Source organism: Epinephelus fuscoguttatus, linkage group LG6, assembly GCF_011397635.1.
Source record: "Epinephelus fuscoguttatus linkage group LG6, E.fuscoguttatus.final_Chr_v1".
Taxonomy (NCBI): Eukaryota; Metazoa; Chordata; class Actinopteri; order Perciformes; family Serranidae; genus Epinephelus; species Epinephelus fuscoguttatus.
The window spans coordinates 36,546,946-36,560,697 of record NC_064757.1 but is presented as its reverse complement, the minus strand read 5'-3'; the positions used below and the strand labels follow the sequence as shown (position 1 = coordinate 36,560,697).

The 13,752-nt window shown below is 43.5% G+C and overlaps 1 protein-coding gene across 1 annotated transcript; it reads left to right on the top strand.

Annotated features, from left to right (window-relative positions):
- Nucleotides 1-5,750: 5,750 nt before the first annotated feature.
- Nucleotides 5,751-6,496, top strand: LOC125889675 (nicotinamide riboside kinase 2-like). The gene has a single exon (XM_049577720.1). It carries the CDS (start codon nucleotides 5,930-5,932, stop codon nucleotides 6,494-6,496), a length of 567 nt encoding a protein of 188 aa, XP_049433677.1. The 5' UTR covers nucleotides 5,751-5,929.
- The last annotated feature ends 7,256 nt before the right edge of the window (nucleotides 6,497-13,752 follow it).

The window sequence follows — 13,752 nt, the reverse complement described above, 5'->3', positions numbered from 1 at the left end:
TTTCCTTCCTTTTATCTGCAGAAGTACTACAGTGTCTCTTCTCCACTCACACACACACGGGGTTGTAAGAACACCCCCGCATGCTACTGTCCTCTCTCTCTGCTCCACACACACAAACACACCCCCTCCAGCACTCATCTGTCCTCTCTTTCTCTCTCCCTTACTCTTCTTCTATCTCCGGCTAACAAGCCCGGGCTCCAGGGTTGCATTAGCGGGGTCCTCGGACCACAGTCTCCATCGCTGAGCTGGAGGAAAGGGTTTCACAGCACTGCTATCTGTCTGATTGCCCGTGTGATAAAAGAATGAAGCTGTTAGGAGAGGAAGAGGAGGAGGAGTATCATCATAACAGCCTTTGGGGGGCCACAAGTTTGGCTCCTGGGGGTGAGATTGTGCGACTCTGATTTCCCTGCGTGCTCTGTAGCCAGACTGATAAGACACAGGCGGAGTGCGGGGGGCTGGATGTGTGTTTGTGAAGCATCTTGGTGGCATTTTGTGCGCGTGAGCATGGTGTGTGTTTGTTTGCGCGCGTGGTCCCAGGCGAGGATTACCTTAGCACTCATTATCACTCATGGTGAAGATCATCATTATAGCCTTGCCTGCCCCACGTGGCTCCCCCCCTGCCTCCCTCCAGTAACTCACTGCTAATACCCACACTGCTCTGAGACACACTGTAGGCTGCAGCGAGCAGGAAAGGGCACATACTGTACATAAAATGAGGCGTGCTAGCAGGGATGCTTTGCTTCGGTCAGGAGAAAGAATGCAAGATAACAAAAGTATTAGTTGTTCATCCGTAGAGAGCACGCGTCTCGAAAGCAGGCAGGCGCTTTTTTTGCCGCTGTTGGTATTGTTTCGTCTGAGTGAAAGCTGCTTACAAGCTGCTCCAGCGGTTTACAAATCTGTCTCTGGAAAACAATTCCACTTTCACAGACCTCCCTCACGCCCATTGTTTTCAGTCTTCTGTGTCCCATGTGGACATTACCGCCAGCTCACCCCTGATCTCACTTTCTGCATCGAATGCATTGTTCCCCGACAGAAGCTGCGCAGTACATCCACGGCTTTGTGATGTAAATGCTTAATGTGCTCGCACATATATATATATATATTAATAATAGTAATGTGAATTCAGCGATATTGTCTTTAATCCCATTTCTGGCAAGGTGAAGATGAAAACGTTCCAGCAGTGATTCAAAAGGTTTAAAGGCAAAATGTCAAATGAGGATATTAGTGTGACTTCTACTTTGCAGCAGCACAAATGCATTAAAGCGTGGATTCATGAGGCTACAGTGCACATGTCATCATCCAATTCTGACTGTGACTAATGTGATTGTCGTGATCTGCTTCCTGTTTTTATTTTGGACCACTAAGGCTCAGTATTTTCCCTACCAAAAAAAAAAAAAAAAAAAATACACCCTACTATTAAGTTTCAGATTGGCAAGTTACACATCAGAAGCATGGAAGGAGAGGAAAAACACTATGAAATTGTGAAATATATGCCACACAGTAGCAAAGTCAGGCTTTTGTGAGAGCAACAAAGTGAACCTTTTTTCCCCCTTTTTTTCACTATTTGTCAAAAAGTAATCTTGAAACGCTGAAAGCTGTCATCTAGATCTTATTGCAAGCTGAAATATAGTCCTTAAAAGTACAAGCGTATTATTATTCATGAGTGACATCAAATCGCATTTCACCTACATTTTAATGTTGACTGAGGAAAAGTGGTGGGTTGTGAATAATGTCATCTCAAACTGCCGAAGTTGTGATTATCTCGCCGTACGCCCGGAGAATAATAAGACACACCAGCCCACATAAGCAAGACAGAGAAATACTACTAATGCTTTTCATGTGCTTTCAACATAGTTTAACGAGAACTTGAGCGGTTAAACACACTGTTTTTATAGCTTGGCTCGTGGCCAATGAAACTTTTAGACCTCCTTATGCTGTAAGTACGAAATCAGATGGATGAACTTCAATCACTCATTCAATAACAGCAGCAAAGAAACACATGCTTCAGGGGATACTTTCTTGGAGCTGATCCTGCTCTGCTTTTAAATTCAGAAAAACAAAGAGGGAAAAAAAGGCCTTTTCTAAATGCTATTTTGCTGCGTTGTGCGGCTCATAAGAATAGCAAAGAACCCAAAGGGCAGAAAGAAGACAGTAACAATGGTTATTATCTCAGCTCATTTGACAATGACATATAGAGACAATCCTAGACTGAATGTGTTTAAGCGCTTTTTGGGTTGTTTCCCCCCCTTTTGTAGTTCCCTTTGACAAAGAACCCGCTCTGGAAATTTCACCTGATGCCGGTGCGGCTCTCCAGCGGGAAGGAGCGATGAGGTGTGGCTGAGTTGAGCCAGACTATTTTCTAAATGTAAACAGAGGCATTCATGAGCATTGAGTCGCATCTGTCTTTGTCTGCGGATCTGCCTCGGTGTCTGTTTTTTTTTTTTTTGTTCCCACACGCAGCCCCCAAAATATTCACAGACACGCACGCTTACACATAAATTCATCTCGTTTTCTATCCCATCATCCCAATTCACGCTCCCTTTCAGTTGTTTAATCGCTGCAGAGGATTGTGGGACACAGCGCTGATAGAAGAAAAAAAAAATACAGATATTGAGAGAGCAGATATTGGCTGGGCAGTAGTCTACGCAGGTTTCAGTCTCAGCAGTCACGACCTCAGACGACCTTGAGGTAGTGTTAGAGGGAGATATAGAAAGCAGTGTGGCTCAACACGGGTACCTCTCTCTTTCTCATTCACAAGCACATGTACACACTTCGTCTCACCTACTTGTTTTTCAATTTCCCCCCTCTTAACTCGGCCTCACATAAAAATATAATGTTTTCTCTAATCCGTCCACCTCTATCGCCGTCTCTCCCCCTCTCCCTCTCGTCTGTCACACACACTCACACTCACACACACACACACACACACACACACATGCTAGACTAATCTCATCAATTGTAACACCTAGCGGAAATGAGTCCCTCCCTGCCATTACCAGCTGCCACATGTACAAGAAACTATTACACGTATTTTGTTTCTTGATTATAAATAAACATTTCTTTTGCTTCTCCTCATTGTCAGCTGATATGGATGATATTGATTCAACCTGCGGCCAGTCGAGGAAAGCTTTAATATTTCCCTCTCTACACCTGGGTCCTGTTTCAAGAAGCAGGTCTACTGAGTTAACTTTGCCCAATAGAGCAGTGCAGGAATAAGTCCAAAACCCGGAAATGAGTTAGCATTTTAGCACTCCCGGTTCCCTCGTCTCGAAGTCAATGAGTTTATTCAATGGGCTTTTTGGTTAGATCACTGAGCTAAGTTCCATGGTTAACACAACCTGAAGAGACTTTCATGTATTGTTGCATGCCATAAAATACGAAACTTTGAAGGCTTTTGTCACACAAAAGAGGATTGCTAACAAGTGGTTAAATGAGACTCCAGAGCATCATCAGCCAATCATGGCTTTACAGTCTTTTTGTGGTGGCGACGTTGATGTCATGCCACCGTAGTGTAGTTTGTTTATCGTCTATGTAACTGAACTCAGTTGGGCCTCGCTGTAACTGCTGGTAAGGAAACCATGGAATCTGTGTCATGTGGACAATAATGAGGAGGGTCTGCGTTCTTTTTACACCACCATTTACTCTCTGATCAGGAACAGAATATGTACTGGTCAGTCATACAGTTGGCTTGTTACAGGCAGCTCACACACATCATGCTCGGGCACGTCTCTCGTGAACGAGCCAATGTTTTTAACACCTGCTGTGGCATTTACCTACTACTAACTACTACTTAACTGAACCTGGTCTTACTCCAAAGTCGTCGAAATCCATCGCTTGGGTAGCAACTTGTGGCTTCAGAAACCAATGAACAAAGGTGTCCTTTTATGTCAGCATGATACACGACCGGTTGCTGTTATGGTTTAACAGCACCAGGTGGCATCAGGGGAAAGAGTGTTGTTTGTGTCACGTAAGATTATAAAGTCAAACCTGTTCTTTTGTTGCCTAAACCCAATTACGAGTGTTTGTTGTTGAAGGAAAAAAAAACATCAATTCACAGTGTTGTACCGACGTAGTGCGTTTATTTTGAAAGAGACTGTATGTAAACTTTAAATTTCCAGTGAAAATGGAAGCGTATCTTGAAAGAAGACAATGCATGTAACAAGCAGAACTTGATACGATGTCCCAGAGCGTCAACAACCAACGCAACTAGAGTACCTTGTTGAATGCGAATGTGGAAAGTCCATGAGCAAGCGCTTCAATATGTGACGAGATCGGAGTGAGAATGTGTTGCTTAATCACATAAGTGCATGACTTTCATATTATGGCAATAATAGCAAGTGGAATTACATAAAGCACTCAAGGCGGCAATTGGTTATGGCCACATGAACAAACCAGGGGCGATTGCTCTGAGACAACAAGGGAGGCTGAACTTCCCCTAAAAATTCATAGAAGAAATGGTCAAATATGCAGTATTGAATTTACATTAAAATATGAATTTACACTGCATTAAATGTGCGCTAGGATGCGTTTAACATCATGACTACGATGTCCAAACGCCAGCTGTTTATCACCAGTTTTCAAACGCGACCTCCCTGTCATACATTCTCGTGTCAGCACGGTGGACGCGGAGCCTCCAAGCATTCCTATGAGACAGCGCTGAGTAGGTTTTTTTCATGCAGCAATGCGAGACGGTCATTGGATAAATGTGACAAAATCGTCACTTCCAGGGAGGCTCAGCTTCCCTGGGACCTAATGGAGTGGTAGGTGGGAGAGGACCCTCGGTGTATGCATGATGGTTGGAGGAATTGTCTAAGAGGCTGAACCCCTTTGTGATTGACAGCGCTTTGGAAATACACACCGGCATCGGTGAGTGGATTCTTCTGACAGAGTGCCGTCCGGAGTTCCTTATTTCCATAAGCTATATAGCTCATTTTCACCATTTGTACAACACACACACACACACACACACACACACACACACACACACACACACTATAAATAAGGGTTAGGGTGTTTAAACCCATCTGAAAATCTTCGAGGTGTGTTTTGCTGTGGTTCTATGGCGTGAGTGTGATTGAACAATGGCTTCAATTAAATGTTCCTTTTATAAGTTACCCCCTTGCTACAATATGACAAATTTTAAGATGTAAACATAAAGTGAGCTTCCCCTGTTTGAAAGACCAGCAGCTGCCACTGGACCAAACGCAAGGTATGTGGCAGAACTTCGCCTGTCAGAGATTGTAGCAGCACGTGCCAAATCCAGGCTCGAGACACTCAAAGAGGATTGTATACTGGCCGATAAACTCATCAGCAATATAGTCGTTGAAACATGGGCTGATGTTTTAGCTTTAACCGGAAAATGTATTCAGATACTTCAGTGAACCTGCTTCTTGAAACAGACCCTGGCGTCTGACAAGTATCATGAGAACTGGGCACTGGACTCCGACATGCATCTCATTCATTTCAATGAAAGCTGCCAGCCCCAGTCCCATATGACAGAAAAGTGTTTCTCTTTTGTGCGGTCCACAACAAATGCAAATTAGCATCTCTGTCTCTGATCCCACTTGCCGGTCCCACATTTTGATTATGTCTCAGCATAGGCTTTGGGGAAAGTTCTAAAAATATTAAAGGTTCTGTATGTGACATTCACTGTTTGCTATGTAAATATGTAGTGGAATAATGGCATCCTGAGCACAGAATAAAGCCACGCTACCTCTGTGTGTGTTGTAATCTTAGCACTGTGGTTTGTTGTGGTTAGCATTTTTGTGCATGCTAGTGCCATGGAGGAATCGAGTAGTTGACGTTTCCTGTTGCAACCTTCTCTTTTTAAGCTTTCTTCCCGTCTGATCATCGCGATCCTGACACCGGTTAACTGACGTTTTGACTTCTCAGCGACTTTTCCCACCACGAGCTTTGACCAACCGACATCATGAAGTACATCATCGGCATCGGCGGCGTAACCAACGGAGGGAAAACCACCCTCACCAACCGACTGATCAAGAACCTGCCCAACTGTTGTGTGGTTCACCAGGATGACTTCTTCAAGCCCCAAGATCAGATTGAAGTTGGTGAAGATGGCTTTAAGCAGTACGATGTCATCACTGCCCTGGACATGGACGCCATGATGAGTACGATCTATGCATGGTTGGACAACCCAGTGAAGTTCGAGAAGTCTCATGGCGTCAGTAACACCCTGGATACCGAGATCGTCCCAAAGTCTGAACATAAGGAAGAGGAGGAGACTCACATCCTTATTGTGGAGGGCTTTCTGCTTTACACCGACGGACCTTTGATCGACGTGCTCAACCAACGCTACTTTATTTCCATCCCATACCAAGAATGCAAAAAGAGGAAGTGCTCTAGGAACTACACAGTGCCAGACCCCCCCGGCCTCTTTGACGGCCACGTCTGGCCCATGTATTTGAAACACAAGAACATTGCTGCAGCTTTGTACTGCGCTCGAATGGCAGTACTGTTGCCATCAGGACGGCGTTGACATGGATGCATTGCGCTCACCGTCCAGTTCCTCCTAGTTTAGCACCATTAGCTGCTAGCTGTTGGCTCAGTCACCTCCATATTGAGAACCATGTCCGGACAATTCATACACTCTGAATTTCACATAGTGGCATAAATCAGTTCAGGGAAGATCCAAATGCAGAGCAGCAGGCAGGTTTTAGGTTTAGCAGAAAGCAAGGTTTAATAAAGCTGATTCGAAACATGCAGCACAGGCAGGTTACTAAAAGTCCTAATGAAAGAAGACCCAAAACTAAACTAAAAACTGACCAGGGAAGTACTTGGGAAAGAAAACCCAAACGGAACACAGGAGACCAGGAAGAAACAACAAACAACACGAAGACTGAGATGAACACAGAAGCAGGAGAGTCACAGACAGGTGATAGGCTGGCAACAAGGAAGCAGTCTGGGAATAAATGCTGGAAAGTGTTGCATGTGAATGACACAGAACAATCTGGAAAGGAGAGTCTGTGAAGCTGGAGTATTTATACAGGCAGGAGGTAATGAGGCACAGGTGAGAGCAGTTGGCTTGATGAGGTGGGTGTGGTGGTCTGACAGGAGTGGGAGATGTGTGGACAAGTGATAGGCTGGCAGGTCGGTGTGGTGGAGAGGCAGGGTGAGTGAAAATTAACTGGGTTAACAGAGAGTGGCAGGCTGACAGTGCCCACTGTGACACATAGAGCCCTTTTTAAACCTTCATGGCTTACAAAGAGTAATTTTCCCTGTCTGCTCTGTTATAGTTGCAGTCTATGGGGTGAGTGCTTTTTGGGCTGTCGAGGACTTTGTGCTGCAGTACCATGTTCGTCCACAGTATTAAACAAGTCGCTATTCTGCCCTGTATCTATTTGTCTTTGAGAGGAACTGCAGCGATTTAAGAGATCAAAGTCTGTTTACAGGTCCTGGGGAGTACAGTACTACTGCATGTGGAAAAAACAAAGTTTTCTAAAGCCTTTTGTGGCTCCAGAGGAAAATCTGATGGTGTGGAGTTGGAAAGAAATGAGCTTACCAGACCTCTGTAGCCTGCTCCTCATCTCTGCATGGGGCTAGCCACTCAAGGCTACACAAGCTGCTGGAGCATCACACACCCGAATCTCTGGCTTAACTGTCAGTGGTTGAATTGCACTGTTGGTAATGTCCAGGTTTTGACAGGGTTTTCACACTTTGCATCGATTTTTATCCATAAAAATACAGTAGTGTGAGAAAAACAATGTTGCAGGAGCCTGAAAGCAGTTTTACATTTGTAGCTTTTAATAATAAGGGTCCCGTTATTGTTGTATGGCACCTTTAATCTGGATTTGAGAGAGTTAATTACAATGGAGAGTGGGGCCAGACAGTTTTTCTCTTCCTATCTCTTTTTCTTTACCTCTTTCTTTCTCTCTTTCTTTTTTGTGTTGATCATATTTGAAAACAGTCAATTGTCTATGTGCCATTTTTTTCAGTTTTGGAGTAATATTATCTTACTATATAATGACGAAAACTGTCTGTGGATGTGTGTGCATGTCTGTTCCACGTTTTTCTCCTCACTGACTTGGTCAATCCATGTGAAATTTGGCACAGTGGTAGAGGGTCATGGGAGGATGTGAATGAAGCAATATTACATCAGTTGGCCAAAGGGGGGCGCTATAGCAACCGATTGAAATTGCAAATTTTGAATGGGCATATCTCATGCCCCGTATGTCGTAGAGACATGAAACTTTGCACAGAGATGCCTCTCCTCATGAGGAACAAATTTGCCTCAAGAACCCATAACTTCCGGTTATAGAGATTTTCCGCCATTTTGAATTTTTTGAAAAACACTTCAAATCGATCTCTTCTTAGGAAGTTTGACTGATCTGCATGAAACTGGGTGAACATAATCTAGGGACCAATATCTAAAGTTCCCTCTTGGCAAAAGTTGGAAAACTTACTAAAACTGAGCTTCTGTAAGGCAATGAATATTGCGGAGGGCGTAGCTCATCACATAAAGGTGTAAGTCATGGTATGGTATGCTGTATCAGATAAGATACCAATGAGTATGGACTAGTCTGTTAAACTTAATCAAGTGGTCTGGTGGATTTTTTTGCACGTGTGGATTAAGACGAAGGAGACGATTACAGCATTAAGCTATGGCTTCATCGATTGAAAACCTACAAATGGTATATAACTGCAATGCTAAATCACTTTTTAAATACATCTATGGGTGTTTACTAGAAAAATGAAAGCACTCTATGTGATGCTTTTGCTGTATCCAGAATCAAAAGATGAAAAGACTGAGTAGAATGGACAGGCGTAAACTCTGTGGGCAAAAAGTAAGATGTCCCTGCGTTGAACACAACTTTGTTCCAAAAGCAAAAATAAATTGGAAATAGATAGATAAATTAGTGGAACTTTGCACATTCAAACTAAAAAAAATATGTTGCCTCCATAATTCACAGGTCGTCATATTTAAAGGTTGTAACAGAGACATTAGTATTTGCTTGCTGGAACCTGTTAACGTAGAGATTTAATTTAAAATAAATAAAGGTTTTGTTTTCTTTGCCAAATACATCGGTGCAACTTCATGTTTACAAGGAGCACCTCTAGGACATCCTACACACAGTATGCTTTAAATTCACACATATCGTTCTCAGTCTTACACAATACATTGCGTAAAATATACTGATTCTTAAAGTATGTGTTGCTCCTACTTCATACTAGATATATTGTTGGTATACTTCTTTTATTTTCCTCTTGCTCAATAGTCCATACTGTTTCTCATTCTGTTAAGTGGTGCACACTCACCATCTTTGTTAAACATAAATATTCATGTTTAAACTGTCTGTTTGGTGAGCAATTATTTGCATTTGAGTGCCTGGGAATAATCAACTATCACTGTGCCATGTTCTCAGGCACCAGGATATTGAATGGGTTCTGTACAGTTAGTATGATTAACGTAAATGCATGCCAAGATAATGAATAGAAGCAGTGACCACCGTGGATAGATACAATAGATGGGAAAACACATAATTTACCTGTTGATGCAACTGAAATTTCTTGGATTTTGAACAACCCAAAACAGAAACTAAAGCCTCCTTACAACTGGACAAAAAACCCCACTTATACCCACTAACATCTGGCTTTTGTCTTCAGGGGAAAAGGTTGCATTTGGCATTCATTCCCAATGCAAATGTGTCTTCAGTCACAGATATTGTTTGAAAGCAGTGATGGAAACGTAACACCCTGCACACGCTAATTTTGCCCCTTTTCTAGTGCGACCGCCTGTAACTTTTGCAAGCCTTTGTCATCTCAGCCACAAATTCTGTCCATTTCCATCCAAACAGTGCTCAAACATTGTTCCTATTAAGTTGGCACGGAGTTTAAGAGAGGAAAATGTAACATGTACTAGAAGAAAATAGTGTCAGTGCCATAAATGCAGTAAAATGTGTCAGTGCATGTCACAGCCTAAGAGACAACAAACACATCACATAGTTCATCTCATCACAGATCACACTCTGCCTTTTCATTTACTCCTTCACTCAAGTTTTTTTTTTCTCCTTTAAAATGTATGTCTATGCATTCATTTCCAACACATTTGTGACACTGAACGTGACAAACCAGAAAAACAAACAACAGCAACAAAATAAACAAAACGGGAATGTATACTCATATAATGACAATCAAAAATGAGCCGCCTATCTTAAATGGATTTTCCTTTGTTTAAAAACCATTTATGCATTAATTTGGGTGGAAAAAGGGTATTTAACCAAGAATGATGTAGCTCACAAATTAAAAACCAGAGACCCTCAACTTTTTGTAGAAATAGCAAGTGGCTAAAAAACGGAAGCCAACGCAGAAGTGCCAAAAACTGCAGTTCATCGAATGGCCACTTGAGCCTGGCTCCAACAGTGAGTAAATCCCCCCAGACCCTCACGTTAACATGCCTATATTTATAGCAGAAATAAACATGTTTACAGCCCGGTAAAAATAACAGTTTGGTGTGTATAATTATTTTACTTGTTCATGCAACCTGGAAAAAATCCCAACTCTTCAAATACTGATGCTTGGTTGGGTGGTGGAGAGGGGTCAAACAAACTAAGGACTTTCACCAAGGAGTCTGCTATGCGTGTCCCATGTGAAAGTAAAAGTAAATGGAGTTATTTGAATAACAAAGTGTAACATAGTGTGCTTGTATTTGTAACATGCCATGCTGTGACATATGTCATGTAACATCATATGACAAATGTCATGTGTGTACATTATGTTGGTAACTATTGTAATTTTTAAAGTCAAACAGTGGTGGCAAAGTGCTTTAGTGGTTAGCATTGTTGGCTCACAGCAAAAGGGTTCCTGGATCAGTCCTAGGGTGGGGAAGCCCTACTGCACAGAGTCTGCATGTTCTCCCCGTGTCAGCGTAGGTTTTCTCTGCGTACTCCTGCTTCCTCCCACAGTCCAAAAACATGCAGGTTAATTGGTGACTCCAAAGTGGTCATAGACGTGAATGTGAGCCCTGTGATAGTCTGGTGACCTGTCCAGGGTGTACCCCGCCTCTCACCCAGTGTCGGCCTGGATAGGCTTCAGCTCCCCCGCAACCCCTAACAGGATAAGTGGTTACAGATGATGAATGAATGAAAGGCTTAAAGTTATGCAGAATTAAGGGCGTGGCTACTTTGAGTGACAGGCTGTCTGTGAGACATCACCACAGTTGAATCAGATCCTCCTGTTGCTCCTTCACAGCTCCACCCTCTCATCTGAATATGGTCACTTCTTGTTCCAAAATAACCAAGATGGCGACGGCCAACATGCTGAACTCAAGGCTTCAAAAACAGGAGTCCGCAAACCACTGGGTGACGTCACAGTGGCTACGTCCATTCATTTTATACAGCCCATGAGAAATACAAAAAACTGCCTCTCACAGCATCGGTGAAACGTTAACAATGGCTCTAAAATGGATAGCTAAGCTGTGGCATGTAGGAGTGACCTGACAAAAAATTACATGGATTATAAGGTAATCTATTGCCTCGACTTTAGTGGAGTAGAAGCAGTTGAGTCGAGGAACAGTCTGACGCAGAGAAAGGAAGGGATTAACCCTCTCCTCCAGGACAGCAGGATACTGCACGTGTCTGTCTGAGTACGTGTGCATGTTTGTGTGTTTAGGGATGGCATATCTGTATTCTGCTCACTTCCTCTGTGCATGTGGGATGCTGCCGGTAGGTGGAAGGTGGTCTGGCATTTAAGCGTTTGACACTATCAGTGGTGTGTGAGTGAGTGTCAGGAGTGTGCGGGTGTGCGAGCGTGGGCGAGAGGAGGAGGAGGAGGAGGCGGAGGAGGAGGAGGGTGGGCGGAGGAAGGGGGGTGTGTTTGTGCGTGTGTGTGTATGTGTGTGTGGGCTGGTGGTGGTGGGGGTAGTAGGGATTTCCACTGAGCCACAAAGCAGATGGTGCAGATGTGAGTGGGTGTTCTCAGTCTCAGCAAGGCCAGGTTTATCCAGCAGCCGTGTGGAAGTCCAGGGATTCATCTCCGTCTCACTCTCCATTGAGGATTCCACTGCTTACTAGCTCATTACCAGCCTCAGGCTAAACTGAGAACATTTGTACATATACAACACAACTGGCTCACGGCCAGACCACATATTGTGGCAAAGTTTAGCTTGGTGAAAGTACAGGCTTTTGATTCTGTGAGGTGTCAAAGTGATGCATCATCATCTTGCATTGCTCATCACACAGTGGAGGAGAGGGGTTAGGTGTAGGATGAGAAAAAGGTTTGTCAGATTGCATCTATTTCTAAAAGAGGTGTTGAGTGTCGAGGTGTGATGCTGCTGACAGCTCTACTGTATGTGTGATTGCACTTTATGTAATGATATGAAAGCAAGATTTATATGCTATCTGGACATTATCTCTCCATGTCTGAGGGAACAAACGCTTCTCCCCAAGTGTGTTTAGTGAACATCCCTAACTCCATGGTGCTGGCGGAAAAAAATCACATCATTAATAAATGTATGAAACAATTACTCCACAGATCAATTATTCAATTTCCCCATGAATTAACCATCCAAGCAATCAGCCACATATGAGTCAGTCAATCACTGTTGATCCAACAGAGGCCTCCGACTCGTTTCTCCCAACACCATCCTGCCCTTCTTCCATCTCAATAGATAATCGAGAGGGGAGAACTCCAGCGTGTGATGTTCCTGCCTACAGGGTAGCCTGGGGCCAATTTTCATCATTACTTCCACGTTCTTAAAGTATTCTACTGTGGCCTGTTCTTGACACATTGGTGGCATTTGCAGTTTGTCAGGTATGCGCCTGTAATCAGCTCTAAAATTCTGAAGTGATGTAGTCAAGAAATCCTGTCTTTGCACAGGAGTGAGTCATGGCTCGCCTGGCTTGAGATACGATCGAAGTGTAGCAGGTTGGCTGAAAATGATGGGCTTCTTCCATTAGATTATATCAGGTGGCATTTTGTAATGTGTCACATTTAACCTTTATTGACCAGCTGAACTTTCAGAATAATCTGGAGTATTGTGCCACTGGAATAAACTTTGGCAGTGTTTTATTTATGAAAAATCAATTGAATAATAATTGCAGAGTTTCTGGCCACTAGTCAGGATTTAAAGCAATATTTGTATGAGTGGGCCTCGGCGTTGGACGCATGAGGCAATATATCCTCAATATTTCATAAACCAGTTTGGACCCACACGCAGAATCACAGGTCAGAGGCAGGAGTAAGACAAAAACTGAGGCTGTACTGAGGTTTTCAGGCAGGGCAAGGTACAGACCGCTCCAGGAGTCACAGGAGTCAAAATCAAAAATCAAGATTGTCTGATGCCTCTGTACCTCTGCCTGAGCAAGGTTGAAACCAGGTAAGCGGGCATGGGCCAAAATCCAAAAAGTTGGGACACGAAGTAGCCAGAATCACAAACTGTGATCTGGCAACACTAAAGGCAAACTGACTGGTTTATGTACTGAAAGGTAAACTAGCAGACGCGCAACAGGTGTGTGGCAGACTGGGCAGGCAGGTCACTGATTACGTTACGTTAGGCTGAACATCAGTACAGGGGGAGTGCCAGCGGGTGTGGACGATGTACTGGCAGGAAAAGCTGTCAGGTTCTGACTGGAGAATGAGCTAATGGGGTGAAGATGAGCAGGAAGCTCCAGTAGAGTCCATGACACTGCAGTTTCATATGATATCTTATGAATTAGCGCCCTATGAATGACGTTATGTACTTCTAGGTCCAGTATGTAGGATTTAGGAACAGTGAACAAAAATTTGGACATAATATTC

Coding starts and splice junctions, on each gene's coding strand:
- LOC125889675 (XM_049577720.1), top strand. CDS start 5,930: ATGAAGTACATCATCGGCATCGGCGGCGTAACCAACGGAGGGAAAACC.